Below are 23,403 nucleotides of genomic sequence, written 5' to 3'. Positions count from 1 at the left end.
GACGATTGCTCCACAGAGACCCAGGATGGACGATTCGCCATAATGACTCTATGCCTTCATAAGCACACAAGGTAATGCAAACATGCGTGTAACACACATGCACACCCCCATCCATACACACATACCCATAAACACACACACCCATACACACACACACCCATACACACGCACCCATACACACACACGTACACACATCCATACCCACACAGACACACACACAAGCACACAACACACATACAGACACACACACACTCACCTTTTTCCACCTCTGTCACCAGGTGCTAGTCAGGAGCATTTCTGTAATTATTCCCCCTGATCAGCCTTTGTACCTGTGCTCAGATGAACCTGCTCCAACTCTCTTTATTCTCGACCCCTGCACCTTCAACACTTTGCTGCTTCTCCACTGTTTGACCAGTTCTCCTGGCGTTTCACCAGGCAGAAGGGATTAGTGTTCGGCACAACATGGTGGGCCAAAGGACCTGTTCCTGTGCTGTACTGTTCTATGTTCTCTGTTCTATTTCCTCCCTGGAGCCGGAGTCCGAGGTGTCATTGTTCCCTAGTGGTCAGGGGTACAGGTGGGTTCATGGTGGTTGGTCAGCAAATGTGGACCAAGTGGGATCCTCCTGTGCATGTTGGCACAGTGAAGTGCTCAGTGCCAGCAGACCCACAGGTTCTAGGAACTCTTGGGAAGGTGCTGGGGAATGAAGAGAGGCAAGGAGGTTTGTAGGAAACTCTCACCTGGCTATGGACGTGGACCCCAAAATCCCTCTGTTCCTCCACACTGCTAAGAGTCTTGTCATTAACCTTGTATTCTGCCTTCAAATTCGATCTTCCAAAGTGTATCACTGCACTTTTCTGGGACAGGAGATTTACCAGGACGCTGCCTGGATTGGAGAGCATGTGTTATGAGGTTAGGTTGAGTGAGCTAGGGCTTCTCTCTTTGGAGAGGAGGATGAGAGGTGACTTGATAGAGGTGTTCAAGATGATAAGAGGCATAGATCGAGTGGACAGTCAGAGAGTTTTTCCCAGGGCGACAATGGCTAACATGAGGGGCATAATTTTAAGGTGATTGGAGGAAGGTATAAGGGGGATGTCAGGGGTAAGTTTTTTACACAGAGAGTGGTGGGTGCGTGGAACGCACTGCCGGCACAGGTTGTGGGACAGATACATTAGGGACATTTAAGAGACTCTTAGATAGACACATGAATAATACAAAAATGGAGGGCTATGTGGGAGGGAAGGGTTAGATCGATATTAGAACAGGATAAAATGTTGGCACAACATCATGGGCAAAAGGGCCTGTACTGTGTTGTATTGTTCTATGTTCTATCAACGCCTTTTACCATAGAACGAAGCATAGGCCATTAAGGAGGCAAACAAAGAGGTTTTACATTGGTGTGGGAGCAGAGGACCCTGGAAGGAGGTTGCTCATTTCCCTGTGAGTGGGCCATAAGGCAGGCCATTCACTGGTGAATCCTGAGGGTTTCCTGTTCACCTGCCAGGAACAGTGTTCAGACATACAAGGATTGGGCATCTTGAAATAATTCTTCCAGAAGCTGTATATCATAAGTTAAGTCAAGAACAATTCTTCTACTTCTGTTGAAACCCAAGACTTTAGCCTGCCCTTCTTTTCAGGCATTTTTTATGATTTACTCAGGTTTGGGGAGAACAACATCACACCTCCCTTTGGGTGGGGACCTCTTTGCTTCCTGTGAGTTTCTGTTCTTCTCGAAGGCCCTTGGCAGGTTGCTCTTGCCAACAAGGTGTTTGTGTTCCCTTCACTGGAACTGAAGTAAAACTGAAGAACAAGCAGTGGACAAAGGTGGGTGATAGGAGCTCTGGAGAGGTGGAGGAGCACACCTGAGCTGTGGACACCACACAAGACCTGATGATATTCCGCTAGCTCACAGGGCAGCCCCGTGGTTCTCTGTGGGGTTGGGTATCTCCCTTCCTCACACCTGCTGGGATGTTGCAACATGCAGAGGAGGTGACACGCTGGCTCTCAGCAGGTAGTCCTGCTGTGTCCCAGCTCCAGAAACCCAGGTTCAATCCAGACCTAAGCTGCTGTGGGTGTGTGGAATTTGCACGTTCTCCCTATGACTGCGTGAGTTTCCTCCCAGTGCTCCGGCTTCCTCCCATCTCCCTCAGACACGCGAGTAGGTAGGTAATTGGCTGCTGTAAATTACCCCTACGAGGGGTACATGACAAAGACTCAAAGCTGAGTTGATGGGTCCATGAGAGAAGTGAGCTGCAGGGCTACAGGGAAATGAGGAGAGAGGGGGTCGGGCTGGTGGGATTGCTCTGCCAGGAGCCAGCATCGACCCAATGGGCTCAATGGCCTCCTTCTTTGTCGAAATAAGTAACTAATGGGGAACTCACGCCGACCAATCCGTCAGGAGCTCGGGCTCACCGATGGTTTCAAAGAACCCTTACTGGTCCCACTGACCTCACCCCATTAGTTTCAACAGTGATGATGAATGCAGTAAAACGTGGACCAGAATCATGCTGCTCAGCAAGTCATTGAATACCTGGCAGGAAGAATCCCCGAGTTCATCAGAGTCAAAGGATACCGTTGGCTCCAAACAGTATCCAAACAAGGGGGATGTGAACACTTCATGTGTAAGTGGCAAATCAGACTCCACCCTATCAGACTCTACCCTACCTATGAATGCAATAATCCAGGTGATACCCTGGACCAGATCTTGTGTCCTACCCCCAGTGCAAATTCAATGATAATACCTTTGAGAGTTCAGGTACTTTACTGTGAATGACTTACCTCTGGACACCTCCACAGCCTTGCCCTCATCTACAAGGAACAAGTCAGGAGTGTGGTGAAATATTCTCCATTTGCCTGAATAAGTGCAGCTCGAGAGGTTCAACACCATCCAGGACAGAGCAGCCCATTTGATTGGCAAGCCATCCACCCCAGATATTCATTCCCTCCACCACCAGCACACTGGTGCTGCAAAATGCACTGCAGTTACTTGCCTGGGCTACTCTGGCAGCACCTCTCAAACTCAAAACCAACTCCAGGACACAAGAGACTGCAGATGCTGGAATATGGAACAACCCACGAGATGCTGGAGGAGCTCAGTGGGTCAGTCAGCATCTGTGGAGAGAAATGGACAGTCAACATTTCGGGTCGTGACCCTTCATCTGAGCTGTCCATTTCCCTCCTGAAGGACTCCAGCAGTTCAAGAAGGCAACTTACTGCCACCTTCTCAAGGACAATTAATGATGGGCAAGTGCTGAGCTTGTCAGCAATGTCCAAAACTTGAAAAATGAGTCAATTAAAACCGTTAAATTCCCTTACTGAACATGCTGTACAGTCAACTACAAACCCGAGGTCAGTTTATAAATGTTACCCCGACCATGTACAAGAAGGAGGGACACGGGAACGGGCTGTGTTTGTGACACTGACAATAATCTTCAGGGCTTCTCCTGGTGATGTGTGGGAGTTGACAGACTCACTGTAATTTAACCGCAGGTTTCAGATGACACGACCTGCATTCCCCTCAGCTTGCTGCCTGAGGTCCTTTTAAGTGTGGCACAGAACTATTTCCAAACACAATGGTGGTTGCATATGGAATCTATTCATTAATCCGGGGCATGCAGCCAAGCCATTAGTGCACCAAGCAGTAATGGTTACCATTGAGTGTCTTATCTAAATGTCACAAGCTATGTGTGGTTTCATTACACAAGTAGATAGGTTCCCGAAACCCATCACATAAAGCTGTAGGCAAGTCACCAGGGGTTCATGCGCACAGCTGCATCCCATTAGGCATTCCATCTCAACCAGCAGATACTTGAGCTTTTCGAGCAAGTTTAAAGGTAGAGCAAGATTTGCACCTTCTGCAACCTCAGGACATCATTGGAGCCAATCATGTACACTTGAAATGAAGTCAGAGCGGTGACGTATGAAGCAAGATCCCACAAACGTCAAAGAGGTCATCGGCGGACAATCCGATTCTGTTGACTTTGTTCAAGGTAGGACGTCAAAGTGTAAGAGATAGGAGCCCAACTCCAGAGACCCAGGTTCAATCCTGACCTCCAGTGATGTCTGTGTGGAGTTTGCACGTTCTCCCTGTGGGTTTCCACTGGGTGCTCCGGTTTCCTCCCACATCCCAAAAGTGCGTTGGTTGGCAGGTTAATTGGCCGCTGTGTATTAACCTGAGTGTAGCTGGGTGGCAAGGTAATCAGGGTGGAGTTGAGAGAGAATAGATTACAGGGAAATGTGGGGGGATGGGATTGATGGGATGACTCTGAGAGCTGGCAGAGACCATGGAACAAATGGCCTACCTCTATGTTGTAAGGAAGTATGAATTTGAAAAGAAAATGAACAGGGGTTGACCATTCAGCACTACCAGCCCTACCAGCACTACCAGCCCGCTGCACCATTCAGTAAAATCATTGTGGAACTGAGCTTGGATCCAGCTCCACTTTCCTGCCTGTTCCTCTAATCCTGACTCCCCTGTGGTCCAAAGGCAGATCTGACTCTGCTGTGAACACATCCAGTGACTCAGCCTCCACTATTCTTCAACATCCCAAAGGGTCACCTGAAACTATGCCTCCAGTTCTAGACTTGCCCCCTGAAGCAATATCATCCCACCAGCCTGGGGAAAGATGGATTCCAAGACGATGCGAAAACCCTTTGTACTGCTTCTAATTGGGCTGTGGAATTCTGAACTTCTTCAAATTGGTGAATTAAACAAAATAATGGAATCCATCCCACCCATGGTTTTGTGGACAGAGAGAGTATATGCAGAAATGGATTGCCTGGTCATTATCACTTTGCTGCTTGTTGGATCTCGCTGTGCTCTGTTCCTCTATTACAACTGTGACTGTATGACAGTAGAACAGGGAAACCCATCAACCAATTTCTACACAGTAAGCTCCAAAATGCAGCATTGCATAGTGACCAGCTCAGTCAGGTTCTGTCAGTGATATTGAATGAAGAATATACATAGGCTACAATGCTTCATTTTTTGTATTGACTTTGCTACGTAGGCAAATATGCAGTCAATTTCTACAGAGCAAGAGCGCACACACATTCATGTGATAAACGAGCCGTTAGTTGTGCAGAAAATGAATCCCAGTCAATAGTATTTAGCGTGTCCTATCGCCCTATCACTGCATTCTGCTGAGCTTCCAAGATCCTTTCTGTTGACTTCGAAGGAATGTATTTTGGAGGGAGAGTACGATGCGTTGTTGCTTCTTTATAGTTCATTGAACACTTCCAACTGGGGATGAACTTTTTGGCAATTAACAGTTGCACTGGTATGTGTGGGATCTTCCTTGATAATGAATTGAGCCCTTACCTGCTTGACAGCAGTTGGTGGGTGAATATTGTCCTGGGCAATGGAAGCAGGCTTTGCTTTCCAACAATTAGTGCCGGTGATCTTTACTTAGCTTTTTATCAAGCCACTATGTTTAGAATAGAGGCGGCGGGGAACCAGTAAACATGCCTGAGATGCAACATGAATCTCCAATGAAGCCAGAAAGTACAGAGCCAATGCTCAAGAAATTGTTGGACAAACCCCAAAACTGATAGAATTGTGAACTTCTAGGAACTGATGAACTAAAATCAAAACCTGATGGAAGTTATCCCTCCGTGAGCATGTGGGCAGCCTGGTGCGTGACCTGAGCCAAGAAGGTTGTATGTTGAGTCCATGCTACATGTGAATGAGTTGATCCCAGCCTCAGTGACAGAAGGGGGCATCATGAGTCAGAGGAGGTAGTATCAGTGGGAAAGCCAATGGTTGTGACGTACTTTGAGATGACCTGAAGTTATGAAGGGCACTCTAGAAGTGCAAGTCCTTTCCTTCTTGGCCGGGAAACCTTCCTCTGTCTTTCACATCTCTGCCAGACTTTCCATACATTTTTGGTGTTCCAAAGGCAGTTGTTAAAGTGTCATATTGCGGCTGCAACTTCTGGCCAGTGTGGACACCACCCTGGAGAGAACGTAGCACTGGTGCGACGCATTCACATCTGCCGTGGGTGTGCACATGGGAAAATTAACTTTGACGGAGGACAACAAGGATGGGAGCCCTTGTTAAGGATCAATGGTTTCCAAGCAGAGTGTGTAACTTGGGTGCAAACTTAAAGGGAAACGCAGGCAGGATATGCCTCATCTGACTGCCCACCTTCTGAGTTCATTTCCAATAGAGAGTTTGTAACATGGTCAACTGGGATATGTGCTTAGTGAGAGAAGGGATGCTTACAGATTTCGGTAAACATATCCATTCTCTGGCTGGCAGATTCCGAGAAAAATGATACACTTTTATTTTCCAGAGAAATCCACTGTTCCAAATATTATTTTGCCGAGGTAATTTTCCTTTGTACCGACCCAGCCGTGGCTGATATGTAATGATACAAATTCACAAAACGCATGACGCACGCAACATCAGAGGCCCAGATGTTCCCCTTTGGCACAGGACTGCCTGCTGAAGCATTCTTTCTTCAGCTGTGGGCCTGATCCATTCCTACTACACCCCCTCTCATTCCAAGTCGTTCCTCTGTAAAATTCTCTGCTCTTTTTTTGTTTTGCTACTCCACTCTCTCGCACCTTAGAAAAGAGGAACATGTTGAGCAGGGTTCAGGTAAAGTGAAGGGGCTGGTGTGAGGACGGTGCAGGAAGGAAAATGTGTCTGAGGTTCCACTGGAAGAATAGACAAGATAAAGGAGAGCATGAGCAGACGGGTGCTCTCGCTGTTCTCCACCACTTCCCTACACCTCCATAAGGTCACCTCTCAGTCTCCTATGCTCCAAGGAAAAAAGTCCTAGCCTGGCCAACCTTTCTCTGTAACTCAGTCCCTCGAGTCCCGGCAACTTCCTCGTAAATCTCCTCTGCACTCTTTCCAGTTTAATAACATCCTTCCTACAGCAGGGTGACCAAAACTTAACACAATATTCCAAGAGCGGCCTCACCAGCGTCCCATTGTAGTTTGGTTCTTACGCTGAAGTGCACTCTGTCCATCTCATTGCTCCCACTCCATTTGACTTTCACTATCTGATACCCACTACCTGATGCCCAACCCTACCGTTAATACCTACAATGTGCAGCTTTCTGTAGCCCCATCAGTTTTTCTTTCTTTCTCCAGTCTCACACCTTAGAAAGCCTCATTCTCTTCCACTGCCCATCAGCCACACACTCCAACTAATCTTTTCCCCCCTACAGTGGTGTATTGATTGTGGACTTCAGGAAGGGAAACTCAGGAGAACACACACCAGTCCTCATTGAGTAGAAAGGGTGAGCAGCTTCAAGTTCCTGGGTGTCAACATCTTAGAGGATCTACCCTGGGCCCAACACATCAATGCAATCACGAAGAAGGCACACCAATGGCTCTACTCTGTTTGGAGTTTGAGGAGATTTGGTATGTCACCAAAGGCTCTTACAAATATCTATAGATGTACAGTGGAGAGCATTCTGATTGGTTGCATCACTGCTTGGTGTGGAGGTTCCAATGCACAGGATCGCAAGAGGCTGCAGAGGGTTGTAGACTCAGCCAGCTCCATCATGGGCACAACCCTCTCCATCATTGAGGACATCTTCAAGACGTGGTGCCTCAAGAAGGCGGCATCCATCACTAAGGTCCCTCGCCACCCGGGACATGCCCTCTTCTCATTACTACCATCTGGGAGGAGGTACAGGAGCCTGAAGACCACACTCAACGATTCAGGAACAGCTTCTTCCCCTCCACCATCAGATTTCTGAATGGTCCATGAACCCATGAACACTGCCTCATTATCCCCTTTTTTGCAATATTTATTTATTTTTGTAATTTATAGTAATTTATTGTCTCTGCACTGTGCTGCTGCCACAAAACAACAAATTTCACAACATATAAGTCAGTGATAATAAATCTGATTCTGATTCTGATTCAATGCCAAACTTCAAAGTGCAAAGAACAAAGGAAAATGAAATCCATCCCTTTTGCCAATGAGTTTCCCTCAGCTCAATAAACCAGTCAGTTCTTTCAGAACAGGAACAGGCAGGATATTTGTAAAAACTATTTACAGGTGTGGGCGCCATGAGCAAGGCTGTGTTTAATGCCTGTCGCTCATTGTCTCCTGAATTGGATGGTTTGCTGGGCCAATCCAGAGCCGGTTAAGAGTCAACATGTTGCTGGGTCTGGAGTCACATATAGGGCAAGGATGACAGATTTCCTTCCTGAAGGACATCAGTGAACCAGATGGGGTTTTAATGACCATCTGGTAACTTTTGGTCGTCACTAGTGATGCAACTTAATTTACGTACCTGAATTTTAAATTCCCCACCATCTGTGGTTGGATTCAAATTCACATCTCTGGTGTCTAGATGCCGGCCCAGTAACTTAATACCTGTGCTGCCTGACAGCTCCAATCTGCAGGACCTTCCCTTCCCATGGACCTGATGCCTGCCTCTTGTTCTCAGCGAGCTTCATCAGTTCCTTGCTGGCAGATCAGTGACACCACTGGCAATGCCAGAGCATATTGTCCATTCCTATTTCTCTCCGAACTGAGGGACAGTTAAGGGTCAATCACATTGGTGGGTCAGGAGTTACTCTCAGGACAGGCCAGGTAAGGACATCAGATCTCCTTCCCCAAAGGATATTATTGATCTGTTGTGTTTTTATATAAATAAAAATCTAGTAGTTTTGTGTTTATCTTCAAAAAATCCTGAATTACTTACTTGAATTTAAGTTCCCCTCCTCCCACGGTTGGGTCTTTAACCCACATCTCTGGATTAATATTCGTACAGTCGCACACCCCGGAAACAAGCCCCTCTGCACATCAAATCAGCACCAACCATCAGCTGCACATTTACACCAATCCGATTTTTTAATTCTCCCCATATTCCTGTCCGCTCTCCCCCAGATTCTACTCCTCACTAGGGGCCACTTACAGCGGCCAATTAAACTACTGACTCGCGCGTCTTTGGGATCTGGGAGGAAAGCAGAGAACCCAAAGGAAACACACACGCAGTCACAGGGAGAACATGCAAACTCCACACAGGCAGCACCGGAGGACACGGTTGAACCCGTGTCACTGGAGCTGAGAGGCAGCAGCGCCACCCGCTGCACGGTTGTGCCTCCCTTGGGCCGGAGCTCTGATTGGCTGGTAATAAATTAGTTACTAGGTTCCAGATCGTACCTAGTTCATTGCTTTAAAGAAACAAGCCAGGTTAAAAACATAGTCCCATGTCTCCATCCAAACATGGAATGGAGTCTAACCACATCACGAGAGATCAGCTGGTACTGATACCAAAGGAAAGCCGGTAACTGGGGTCAGTACACTGACAAGAACCGAGTGGTAAGGTGTGTCTGCCTCTGGTTTCTGCTCACTATTCCTTCCACCCCAGTGCCGACGTGTGTGCCGACTTCCACCCCAGTTTCACTCACCTGTGACTGCTGCGGGATATTTACAAAGTTCCCATCCCGTGGTCCAATGCTGACAAACCGGTTTGCAGATGAGGAGCTGGGCGTTGAGTATGCTGTGAGAGGAAAAGAGCGAGAAGGTCAGGGTCAGCTGAGGAAGACTTCCTACAGTCACCGAATCGTACAGCACAGAAAGAGGCCACCCCACTGACCAACATCCCCTCAGATCCCTACTTCTCGATTTATACCTACGCCCTCTTGGTTTAGACACCACACTAAGGTACCTTATCTAACCCCTTTCATAATTTTGTAGACACTGATGTAATTTACTCTGGAAACGGAGTTGGATACTCTTCCTCTTTCTGTGGGGTGGGAGGGCATTGGTCACCTCTCTGGCCCCATGGGTGTCGGTCACTTCTCTGGCCCCATGGGTGTTGGTCACCTCTCTGGCCCACCCCAGTACCACCATAGCCCATCAAAGCCAAGCATAACCCCAGACAATATCCTAACTCCATTCATCTCTAGCAGAAGACTGGAATCAGGGGTGGGAATTCTGGGAACCTTGGGCAACTATAGAATATCCAGGGATACCTCAAGAGGTCCCAGATAACTGAGCAGCATAGAAAACGCTGAAGGAGCCCAGCGGGTCAGGCAGCATCTATGGAGAGAAATGGACAGTCAACGTTTCAGGTCAAAACCCTTCATCTGGACCTCCTTGAAACATTGACTGTCCATTCCTCTCCACAGATGCTGCCTGACCCGCTGTGTTCCTCCAGCGTTTCCTGTGTTGCTCCAGGTTCCAGCATCTACAGTCTCTCTCGTGTTTCCAGGTAACCCAGCACTGACATTAAAACGTTTTCCACCAAGTCCTGGGCACTGAGGGGGAGTAATTCATCGTTTGTCGAATGTGCTTGGTGCTGACCAGAGTTCTGCCCTCTGGTCACACGCACCTCTCGTTGTTCAGTTCCCCGAAGTTAACAGAAGCAAACAGGTACAAGTGATTGCCATTGGCACCTGATACTCTGGACAACATTCACAGGTGGGAACCAAGGCAGAGTTTCCCTCACCGTGAAGTTAGAAGTTTGAACTCCATTGGTTTGTAGTTTTGCAACCCCCATTCTTCACATGAGTTAAGATCTCCCTTTCAACAACAATAAAGCACAGAACAAACACGGGACCCCTTCTCCATGTGTCTGCCAACACCACACTGATATTAAATTGGGTCATAGAATTGCTACAATGCAGAGTCAGGCAGTTTAGTCCATTGAGACTGTTCCAAGTCCTTGCAGAACGATCCCATTAGTCCCATTCCCTTATCTGCCAAATATTCTCTCTCAAACTCTTTCCCATTCCTTTTGAAGGCACTGACTGATTATTTTTACCACTCCTCCAGGCAGTGAGCTCCAGATCAACACTACGCTCTGCCCAAACTGGTTTCTCATAATTTCCTACAACATAGAAGGAAGCCATCTGGCTCACTGAGTCTACGCCAGCTCTCGAAGCATTCCTGCTCGTCCCAGTTCCCCATTTCCCTGTAAACTATTGCCCCTCACATATACCACCCCGTCCCCCACCAACTCTCCCACCATCCACCTCCACCAGACGTAATCGGCAGGGGCTGATTAACCCCCCAGCATGTCTTTAGGATGTGAGAGGAAAGCAGCACACTGGGGAGAAGGTAGAAAGTCCACGGTAGTGTCACGGTTAGCGTAATGCTATTACAGCGCCAGCGACCCAGGTTCAATTCCCACCACTGTCTATAAGGAGTTTGTACGTTCTCCCCGTGTCTGTGTGGGTTTCCTCCGGGTGCTCCGGTTTCCTCCCACATTCCAAAGACATACGGGTTAGGAAGTTGTGGGCATGCTATGTTGGTGCTGGAAGTGCGGCGACACTTGCGGGCTGCCCCCCAGAACACTCTACGCAAAAGATGCATTTCACTGTGTGTTTCGATGTACATGTGACTAATAAAGAAATCTTATCTTATCAAAGTCCACACAGTCACACCCTCACACACAGTCACACCCTCACACACAGTCACACCCTCGCACACAGTCACACCCTCACACACAGTCACACCCTCGCACACGGTCACACCCTCACACACAGTCACGCCCTCACACACAATCACACCCTCGCACTCAGTCACACCCTCACACACAATCACACCCTCACACACAATCACACCCTCGCACTCGGTCACACCCTCACATTCAGTCACACCCTCACACACAGTCACACCCTCGCACTCGGTCACACCCTCACACTCAGTATCATCCCTTCCCCTTTGTATCATTTGCAAACCCTTTAACGGTGTGTCCCCAGCTCCTGGAACCAGCTGCTCACTGGAACAACTTCCCTTTACTTCTCTCCCTAAACTAAGCATCTTCTGGAACATTTATCTGACTGGCGTGGGTGATGGGGCTGGCTGTACAAGGCCTGGGAACACAAGCAACTTCAGATGTGAAAGGTAGATCAGCCCCACCCATCAAAGACTGCAATAGGGTCATGGAGAGATCATAGAGAAACAGGCCCATTAACCCACCAAATCCGCACCAACCACCAATCCCATTTTATTCTCCCCACATTCCCATCAACTTCCCCCCCCCCCCAGATTCTACCCCTCACCCACACACTAAGGGCAAATTACAGCTTCCAATTAACTCACCAAACTGCATGTCTCTGAGATGTGGGAGGAAACTGGAGTGTCTGGAACGTAGTCACAGGGAGAACGTGCAAACTCCACACAGACGGCACCCAAGGTCAGGATCGAACCTGGGTCGCTGGAGCTGTGAGGCAGCGGCTCAACCAGCTGTGCAACCGTGCTGCCCCCTCTGGGTGTGTTGGGTGCAAACTGTCCTGATCCACCAACAAACCCAGGAGCACCTACTTGAAATTGAGACACTTGGCCCTGTGTTCCCATTGGCCGATAATCACACAGAGCATCGAAGCTCCTGTGGCTACCAAGGTGGCAGGGTTGTATGGGAGCAAGGAGCAACACACAAGGTGCTGGAGGAACTCAACGGGTCAGGCAGCGACTGTGGACGGAAATGAACAGTCGATGTTTTGGATTGAAGCCCTTCACCTAGGCTGTCCATTTCCCTCCACAGATGCTGCCTGACCTGCTGAGTTCCTCCAGCACCTTGTGTGTTGCTCCAGATTCCAGCATCTGCAGTCTCTTCTGTCTCTGTTTTGCATGGTGAGCAATGTCATCCTGTATGCAACTGTGCAGAAATTTCTTTGGACATGGGAAGGAGAGGCAACAAGTATTTTTCCACCTCAGTCGATCCCCTTTAATAACCTCATCACTCCCGATACATTGACCAATGTACAAGGCACACCCAGCACCTCAATCACATTCAGGTTAGTTACAACCAAGGCTGGGAGTCAAAGTCTCACCCAGAGTTGTGTATAAATAAAATAAATTCACCTTTGCCCAGTCAGTGGTGTGGCGGTCCCACAGTGTGTGGTGTGGGGGTCCCACAGTGTGTGGTGTGGGGGTCCCACAGTGTGTGTGGTGTTGGGGTCCCACAGTGTGTGGTGTGGGGGTCCCACGGTGTGTGTGGTGTGGGGGTCCAACAGTGTGTGTGGATTCAGATGCCCTAGTTTGGAGGTGATGGATAGAGGTCATCCAAATGTAATCTCAGACTTTGGGAACCACCTCTCCCCACCCACTCACCTCCTCCCCCCACCCACTCACCGCCTCTCCCCACCCACGCAGCACCTCTCCCCACCTATTCACCTCCTCCCCCAACCCACTCACTGCCTCTCCCCACCCACCTGCAAACAGAACAAAAGAAACATCCAAAGTAAAAACAGTGAATAACAGAGATACTCAGCAGGTCAGGCAGCATCTGTTGAGGGAGAAACTGAGTCAATTTTCAGGTCTTTGGGACTAAGGTTCTGTTCAGAAGTTGGTTCCTCAGTTAGATGGTGTGGTGTTTGCTGCAGTCCACAAATGTATAACACACAAGACCAGACTTGATGATCATTGACCTGAAACATTGAGTCTCTTCTTCTTTCCTCTGATGCAGCCTGATCTGCTGGGTATTTTCAACATTTTCTCTTTAGATCAGATTTCCAGCATCTGCAGTTTTTTGCTTTTCAAAGAAAGACCTATTTGTGTTGGATACTCCCTCTTGGCGGAGGTAAATTTGTTTCGGGTGAATGTTTATGACCAGGAAACAGGTGTGGAAGATGGCAGAAGATCAGCAGAGAGATCATCAGACTGAAGGAAATGCAAGTGAATTGGTTCTTCACATAAGGGGAATGTTTGGATCCCTGGACACTGAGAAGGGAAGAGGTAAGAGGCAGTAGAAGATGATACTTTGATTTCCTTGAGGACTATGGATAATTTCTAAATGGTTCTTGTTCCCATTTGCTCCACAGATGAGTAGATGTTCAGACAGCTTTGGTTTAACACCCTGGTTGGCTGGTCCTCATGAATACTGCCAGATAATAATGTAATTCCAGTTCCTCAATCGGTTGGTTTGTGATACAGCTACAGTCCACGATTGTCTAAGGTACCAGGAACAGGTTTAAGGAACGTGCCCTACTCACCAACATGCAAGCCCACAAAGGGTCCTGGTTGGCTCAGAGCCAGCTAGTGGATAAACTTGCAGGTACCAATGTAGAAAGGCTCTCAGAACACTGGTGAGAAGATGTGCGGGGAGGTTAATTGGCCCTCAGTGTAATGGCAAAAGAAACAGAAATGAGTTGATGGGCATGTGGGAGAAGATAAGATATTTATTTATTAGTCATCATTTTTCGTTACTGAGAACGTGCTGGGGGGAGCCCGCAAGTGTTGCCACGCTTCCAGCGCCAACATAGCATGCCCACAGCTCCTAACTTGTATGTCTTTGGAATGTGGGAGGAAACCAGAGCACCCGGAGGAAACCCGCGCAGACATGGGGAGAACGTACAAACTCCTTACAGACAGTGGCCGGAATTGAACCCCGATCACTGGCGCTGTAATAGCATTACACTAACCGCTACACTACCGTGCCACCCATAGAATAAGTTTCAGAGCAACGGAGAAATGAGACTGATGGGATTGATCTGTTGGGAGCTTGTATGGACACAATAGGCTGAATGGACTCTTTCTGTGCCTTGATGAGAATGAAATTAAGCAAGGAAGTATACCAGGGTGATAGCAGGGGCGAGGTAGCTGGTTAAGAAGAGAATTTTGTTTTTAAAGAAAAACTAGCATTGTTTTCCAAAGAGAAGGCTAGCAGAGATCCAATAGAAATGATTCGTATGGGTCTTCACAAGCTAATTTCAGGCCTGGATATAAAATATTTCTTGGAAGATAGTCATACAGCCACTCCTTGATTTATGAAAGGTTGCATTCCTGTAAAACATTTTGTGAAGCGAAATTCTGTGAATCAACAAGGCTGGGCAACATGCATTGAGACCGTCTTGGTACAATATCTATTTCTGAGGGCAAGGAGGGACGTGTCACGGAACAATTCGTTCCTGAGGGCCCTGTTCATTATAGTGAGAAACAGCCTCATAAATCAAAGACATCCCCAAGAAAGTCAATGGTGTTTTAGCAAATAGTAGCATGTTTGCAAATTGAGGAAATCCTGCAGGTGACTACAATCAATGACCAATGTAGTTCAACATTTTTGAGGGGCTTTGAAGCAGCAAGTAGGAAGGAATCAATGCTGATAATTTCATTCCTGGTGGGTCATGCTAAATGTATCTCAGAACCACACCAGCATGTTATACTCTGAGTCAGAAATACATTCCACTGAAGTCAACAGAAAGAGTTTCAGGGCAGGGCACAGCACCATGACATGGACATGTCATTCCTTTAGCATGACTGACTTGGGATGAATTTCCAGGCACCACAACTTGTTTGTAGGTCGAACAGTCACAAATTCAGAATAATCTGTCAAAGAAAGCCGAGAGGAAATAAGGACAAAAATCTTCACCTGGACGGTTGTTAAGATCGGGAACACCTTACCCAGAGGTGTGGTGGAATCAAATTCTGTGGAAGTCTTCTGAAGGCAATTGGAAACATCCTTGAAGCAGAGTGATTAATAAGATCGAAGGGGAAGAGCTGAGGTGTGAGCCTACAACGGATGGACCATTCAAAGAGCTAGCACAGGCATGATAGAGCAAATTACTTCCTTCTGTCCTGTAGGATTCCACAAAGCTAACTCTGAGATGAGAAAAATCTTATTGGCCCTGAGGTGGTTCATGTTTTAACTAACAAACCACCCCCCCCCCCCCCAAGATAGTGGCCAGAATATCTCTGTCCAACGATCAATAACAAAGGGGATACTGCAACTAAAACAAATCATTCAAGCCATACCTCCGCTTGTCAACTAAAGGATTGAGTCAAATTCTTCATCAGTGCAATTAAAGTCGTAACTTGACAGTTGATTCTCTTCTGATTCACCTCATGAAGATCAGCAGAGAATGAGCTATCTGAAAGTCATTTATACAGTGGTGAAGTCAGAGAATGCTCTTGCTTTAAGCAGGGAACCAGATGTGCTCCATTTTTGGGGGGAGGGGTTACTGGGGTGGTAGAAGAGACGCAGAGAGGTAGACACTACTCTACATAAAGGTAAAGGGGAAAGCTAATAGGAATTCCAAATGTGAAACAAGTTCCTGACTGAAAGCTTATGAAACGGGTCCATTTTCTGCTGGATTAGCTGCTCTGCAGTAGTGACTGGAGTTCAGAAGGATGAGGGTGGATCTCATTGAAACCTACCAGATACTGGAAGGCCTGGATAGAGAGGATGTGGAGAGGATGTTTCCATCAGTAGGAGACTCTAGGATACAAGGGCACAGCCTCAAAATAAAGGGACGTCCCTTTAGAATTGAGATGAAAAGGAATTTCTTCAGCCAGAGGGTGGTGAATCTGTGGAATTTATTGCCACAGAGGGCTGTTGAGGCCAAGTCACTGGATGTACTTAAGGCAGAGATTGAGACGTTTTTGATTGGTAAAGGGGTTAAGGGCTACGGGAAGCAGGTGGGAGAATGGGATTGAAACAAAAATCAGCCATGATTGAATGGTGGAGCAGACTCGATGGGCTGAATGGCTTAATTCTGCTCCTATACATTGTGGTCTTAGTCTTCTGATGACAGACCAATAACTAGCCCTGCTGAGGGCAGGGAAGAGATGGAATCAAACCAACCAGTGTCTTTGTTCCAGCTGCTTGGTGCATCAATGCATTGATAGTTGGACTTGTTGAACCAATTCACATGTCAAGGAAAGAGCCTTACTTCAGCCTAAACAAGGATTTGTTTTCCAACCTGTCTTGCTCCCTGATGCTTAAATCCCTTCTTGTGCATGTTTTACCTGACTTAAGCTATGACCCAGAATGGATGGCTGAAAAATATTTCCCTCTTTTGGTAAGTCAAAATCAGAAACCGGGACCTTTAACATAACATCTCATGATCACCAGTTAAACACAGAAACCAACAGGTTTTGTTGTGATTTCTTTCGTAAAGGAAATGGAGCATAAATGTAGAGGAGTGTGCGGGGTGTTGGTGAGACCACAGGTGGAGTATGTAGAGAATTTTTAAAACTTTAAAACTTTATTTATACCGCACGGTAACAGGCCCTTCTGGCCCAACAAGCCCGTGCTGCCCAATTACACCCATGTTAACCTACTATCCCGTATGTCGTTGGAATGTGGGAGGAAACTGGAGCACCAGGAGGAAACCCACGCAGTCACAGGGAGAACGTACAAACTCCTTACAGACAGCGGTGGGATTTGAACCCCGATCACTGACGCTGTAATAGCGTTACGTTAACCGCTACGCTACAGTGCATAGTAGTTAGCATAACGCTATTACAGCACCAGTGATCAGGGTTCAATTCCCACCGCTGTCTGTAAGGAGTTTGTACATTTGTAGGGATTTGGTCTCCTGATTCAAAGAGGAATATACTTGCATTGTAAGCAATTCAGGAAAGGTTCATTAGGTTGATTCCTGGGGTGAAGAGTGGTCTTATGAGGAATGACTGAACCGTTTGGACTTATTGGAGCTTAGAAGAATGACAGTAATCTTATTGAAAAACATTATTTTCTGAAAGGGCTTGAAAAGGTAGAAGCTGAACACATGTTTACTCTTGTGATATATTTTGAACCAGGAGACATAGGAGAGACAGAGGAATTTCTTCCAGAGCAGAGGAGTTTGGGGAGGGGGCACTAATGTGCTGAACTAAAGGCAGTATGCACTTCACACCTGGCCCCACTGTTTATTTCTGGGATGGCTGGCAGAGGAAGTATGACACCATAGATAAAAATATTTAAATCCTTTTTAACTGTCTCTGCTCATCAGAAATGTTTAAAAGAGAACAACACCTTTCAAGCTATCGTTAGACAGGTGCTGGGGACTTCCGGTTCCACCGCCCAAGGCCCAGTTGACTCCAGTGTCCAGGTCTGCCTCGTAGGACAGTCACAGAAGCAAGGTGGCAGGTGCAAAGAGTGCAGCCGTGGGAAGGAGGGGGTGGTGAGTGAGAGCAGTGGGGTGGATCAAGAACAATCCAATGCGTTGGGGGAGAAAAATATTCGAGGGAACGGCAGGGGATTGGGGAAAATTGGACAGATCTTCGAAAGAAATGGATAGCTTCTTATGGCTGATTGCCCACTTTACCAAAGAGGGAGATGTAAACATGTTTGGAGAAAACATTATCGGAAAGGTTCTGGTGAAGGGGAATATGTGGTTAGTGTGGAGAATGATGGGCTGAAAGGCCTCCTTCACTGCTGAAGGATCCAGAGGTAACACTGCCATGAAAGGGAAAATTGAAGTAAAGGCGCATTGAGCATTTTGTTGGTGGTAAATATTCCTGGCCCAAATTCAAATATGCGCACAATTGGAAAAAACAAATCAGAGACGATGTTTGAAATGTGTATCTGCCCAACCTGGTGGCTTTAAGTATCACCAAAATGAAGTGATAACCACACACGAAATGGACACCATTTGACACAGTTTGTTCTTTAGAAGTGAACAACGCCACATCTCCTCCCTCCGACTGTGCCCAAAGGCACAAGCCACATCCGCACACCTTCAGCAGCATCTAAGACAAGCAGGTACATGCCTGAAAATTAAAAAGCTGAGATCCAGGCCTAAATAAAACCAAGAATAAAACATCGCCTGGGCAATGTGACATATTCATTGTTTGCAAACCTCCTGTCCTGCATTCATGTCTCTGGGTTGCAATTCACTGCTGGCAAATGGTGTTTGCTTCACCCGAGTGATCCATTCTTCACCATCACACAACCCTAAACACATCAAGTGCTTTGAGCAGCAGAACATGGGAACTAGAGGAGGCCATTCAACCCTTATACCCTGTTATTGTAATCAAAGAGATCGTGGCCAATTTGAGAGCTAACTCCATACCTGACTTTTCCTCAATTCCCTTTACACCTTCGGTTGACAAAGACCAAAAGACCATAAGATATAGGAGCAGCATTAGGCCATTCAGCCCATCTAGTCTGCTCCACCATTCAAACTTGGCCTGATTTTCTTTTCAACCCCTTCTCCTGCCTTCTCCCCATAATCCTTAACCCCTTTACCAATCAAGAACCTATAAAACTGCCTTAAATACACCCAATGACTTAGCCTCCACAGCCCTCTGTGGCAACGAATTCCACAGATTCACCACCCTCTGGCTGAAGAAATTCCTCCTCATCTCAGTTCTAAAGGGATGTCCCTTTATTCTGAGGCTGTGCCCTCAGATTCTGGACTCTCCCACTACTGGAAACATCCTCTCCACGTCCACTCTATCCAAGCCTTTCTGGATGTAAAAACGAATAAAAAATTTGCCTTATTGAACAGCGATTTGTGGAAGACGCTTCCAAGCAGTTACTGCCCTCTGCTTGTAAAAGAAAATCACCATAACTGCAGATGCTGGAAAACTGAGATAAAACAGAAAATGCTGGAAACACTCAGGTCAGTCAGCATCTGTGGAGAGAGAAACAGAATTAATGTGACAGGTTGCAGAGCCTTTGCCATTTCTGAGGAAGGGTCTTTGACCTGAAACATCAACTGTTTGTCTCCCCATAGATGATGGATACCCAAACCAGTGGAAAGAGCTTCTCTCCACCCTACTCTCTCAACAATGTCCAAATAATACATTTCACTTTCTAAACTGTAGGGAATACAGGCCAGAGTTCAGGGGAGACACAAGAGACTGCAGATGCAGGAATCTGGAGCACCACACAAAACGCTGGGGGAGCTCAACAGGTCAGGCAGCATCTGTGAGGGGAAATGGACAGTGGACATTTCAGGTTCAGACCCTTCATCTGGCCCTGACCTGAAATGTTGACCATCCATTTCCCTCCACAGATGCTGCCTGACCCGCTGAGTCCCTCCAGCACTTTGTGTGCTGCTCTAGGTCTGAGAGGAATGTGTCCCTGATGTGGGACATGTGCGAGAGAGGTCGTGGTATTAGAGCAAAACACACAGAGACACACACACGTGTGCTCACACACACACGCATGCACACACACACGCACGCACGCGCACACACACACGCACCCATGCACACACACAGTGGAGGGTCTTGCATCACTTACAGGGTGAGGTGGGTGACGTAGCTCCTCCCTCCGGGGATGCGCTGGTTGATTTTGGGTCAGACATTGGTAGGGGGACCGGTCTGGCCATAGGTGGTGGAGGCGGCAGCAGAAATGACCCCGTGACCTTGCCCTGGCTGCCGCCATTTGGCTGTGAACGTGGAAGAGAAAAAGCAAAGAAAGAAAGAGTACACACGATTTAATAAGCAGGAAGCAGGGGAAGCCCTGCTGTATACCCAACCAACCACTTGCAGCAATGATATAATGGCCCAATTTCGAGTGCTGAGCCCTCTCTCCCCTCCCTCACCCTCAAACCCAATCTTTTCTCCTCCCATCAGTAGAAAGGGGAAGAGATGTATGGGGCATGATTTTTATCTGTGCAGGGTATTGACCCAAAATGTCGACAATTCCTTTCCCCCCACAGATGCTGCTCGACCCGCTGAGTTCCTCCAGCAGATTGTTTTATCTGTGCTCTTTTACCTTGGAACCTTAGAGGACATTCCAATATCCGGAACAGTACCATCCACTGAGGAACAGTGGTTTTGTCTTGAAATTCTAACCTCTGTTCATCATGGATTGGGAAGAAGAACACCAGCGCCCCATGGAACACTAATGGATGTGGAAATGTTCTGGCCCTCCCATCTTCCTTCTCCCAACCCGGCCTACAAGGTGCCCTTGAACGAAGAGTTGTAGATTTCCTTACTGAAGGTCACAGGGAGCTACAGAAACACACAATCTATCCTTCAGCGCCAACATAAAGCCAGATAAATGCTTTGCAGGTCTTCCTCCTGCAGCATCAACCTGTCTCTGTCGGAACTTCATTGGTCTGCTGCATACTGCCAGTGTTGGCTGTTGTTTGAAGCCCTTGTTACTGAACTTAAGGACCATGCCTGGACTGGGTCTGTGAAAGAGGTTTCATCGCATTCCCTTCTATAACCCTAACCTTGCAACTTACACCCCCTTCAAATAGACATCAACCTCTTGTTTGAAAGTTCTTGACCTAAATCCTGTTAATATTTGAGTCTGTACAGTCCAGGTTATAGCACCTTACTTCATAACATTTAATTTTTTTCATGACACCACTGATTCCTTTGCCAGTTGCCTCAAACCTGTCTCTACTGGTTACTGACTCTTCTGGCACCGATTGATCAACAAATCATCAAACACAAATTATTTGTCCCTGGGGCGGGCAATGTGTCTGCTTCAACTGATGTCACTGTTGGGAAAGAGTCCCATGTTAATTTTGATTGGGGTTTCATGAGGTTAGTGAACTAAGGCTGGTTGACATTAAGACATATTGTCCCACTGAACAGAGGAATTGAGGGGCTTCTGTTCCTTTCACATATGGCTGAGTTATTTGCCGAGAGATTTGGCCCAGTTTCAGCTTGGGGCCTGCATGTTACCCCTGGTGTGCAGTCGGTTTGTTTGAGCTCACTGCCCAGGATAACCAGGTTACGTGGTTCAAAGGAATGCAATGAACAGACATGTATCCTACTCACATCCAGAGACCTACTGCATTAAAAAACATTGCCCCCCATCAACAGAGCGTTGAGGAAGAGATCATCACTGTTTAGTAAAAGGAGGCTAGTTAATCAGACCAGTAATACCTCCTGTTCAGAGCCCAACCTTAAATTGTGCAGTTTCAATGGAAGAATTGGTTGCGATGCCTCTGGGTCCAAAGGAAGGTGAAGAAAAATAATTGGCCAAAGGCCCCATCCCTCTGTTACCAGCTGAGCTCTGTTATGTGTTGAGAGTTGGTGGGAACAGGATCAGGCCCTGATCACAGTGACTTCAAACCTTCTCCAGTCCCCACCCACCAGAAGCCCTCGAGAACTGCGGACAGTGCAGGTGAGAAGAGCAACATGGGCTGACTCAAACACAATTCCGGGCCACTCCATCCAGGCTAGCGAGGAGAGGAAACCAGCACTGTAAGCAGCTACCCTACTCTCATTGCCGAAAAACCATCACAAATAGTAATCCAGTCTCTCCACTGAAGTGGTTTAAAGACTGCTACTTTTGCACTGGTCTCTGATATCATCTGAATGCCTCATTATAAGAATCACCAATTCTTGTCAAGAATCCACAGCAGTTGAACGGTGCTCCAAGCAGAGTCCTGGGGCCCTGCATACTCAAGACATAGCACTGCTGCAGGAGTGTGTCTGGAAAGGTTGTGCAGTGGTGTTCACACAGTAACACCCACCTGTAATGTTCATCAATATCTTGTTGGTGATGGAGACCTAACTACAGACAATTTTTACCATGAAGAACTCAAAATGGCTCAGCAGGCCAAACAGAGGATTACCCAGGGGAGTGATGAGGCATAGAACACTGCTCTGTGTCGGAGAGAGAACAGGTTACAATGCCAGCCTCTGTGGGCTAGGAAATGAATGGTGTTGTTGCTTGCTCTGACTGACTTGTGGTTGACAGGAAGTTTATGTTTCGAGTACTTCCTGTGCCTGGGTGGGAAATAAATCCACATCACAGTGGGGTTATTTATTTTTTTATCATTTTTCACATTTTGATCCACAGAAAGGGTGTGTTTACGAGATTCGAGGCACTCCATTAATCCTTTGCCATGACACACAGACTAAAGGAGAACAGCTTATTGCTTTTATCCACCGTGTTTATCAAGCAAAGACTCAGGCGACTCTTTGGCTGCTCTGAGCTCTGGTGTGAGACGGTGTGGGAGACTCCCTGGCAGAAGAGAGCTTTGTCAGCCCGTGAATAAATATATGAGGAAGTGCCTTATTTAAGACTTTTCTGACACTGGGAATCAATGTCACAGCTCAGGGGTAGTGAGGGAAAACCTGAGGGAACTGCCTTATTGTCATGAGAAGTTTCTTACACACAGACATAGGTTGGTACAGTGGTTAGCTCTGCTGTCTCACAGCTCCAGAGACCAGGGATTCAGAGATGAGGATCCTGACCTCGGGTGCTGTCCATGTGGAGTTTGCACGTTCTCCCTGTGACCACATGGGTTTACCCCAGATGCTCTGGTTTCCTCCCACATCCCAAAGACGTGCAAGTCGGGGGGGTTAATTGGCCGCTGTTAATTACCCTCTGTGGCTAAAGAATCAGATGAGAGTTGATGGGTTTGTTTGGGTTGTCAGGCTACAAGGAGGTGGAGAGAGGGACAAGGATTAGGAGCTGGAATGAGACAAATGTTCTCCTTCTGTGAAGTAATAAGTAAGATTTAGAAACAGGACGAGGTCAATCAGCCCTTGATGCCTGTTCCGTCACAGTTGATCTTTGAGCTGAGCCCCACTTCCCTGCACCAATCCCAAACCTCCAGACATAAAATTTGTTCCTGTTCACTAGTGTTTAGCAAATGCCAGAACATCTTCCAATACCAAAGGGAATGGAACTGAGTGTCAGGAGGGAGGCAAGTCATCGATATCAAATGTCTGCTTAGCACTAGTTATCGAACTTTACCATCTGTTATCTCCATGAGTAATTATAACCAGCAAGCCATAGGGAACCAGAATGAAGGGCTGTTCACCAACTACCACGGCATC

At 47.2% G+C, this 23,403-nt stretch overlaps 1 protein-coding gene across 1 annotated transcript in view; it reads right to left on the bottom strand.

Moving 5' to 3' along the window:
* The window catches only part of nfixb (nuclear factor I/Xb), a 382,198-nt gene that overhangs the window by 26,980 nt on the left and 331,815 nt on the right, over nt 1-23,403 (bottom strand). The window contains 2 exon segments of the mRNA XM_052042052.1: nt 9,381-9,472; nt 19,892-20,039. Of these exon segments, the coding sequence (XP_051898012.1) occupies nt 9,381-9,472; nt 19,892-20,039 (240 nt within the window).

Source organism: Pristis pectinata, chromosome 31, assembly GCF_009764475.1.
Source record: "Pristis pectinata isolate sPriPec2 chromosome 31, sPriPec2.1.pri, whole genome shotgun sequence".
Taxonomy (NCBI): Eukaryota; Metazoa; Chordata; class Chondrichthyes; order Rhinopristiformes; family Pristidae; genus Pristis; species Pristis pectinata.
The sequence above is the reverse complement of the archived record's forward strand: the minus strand, read 5'-3'. Positions and strand labels throughout refer to the sequence as shown.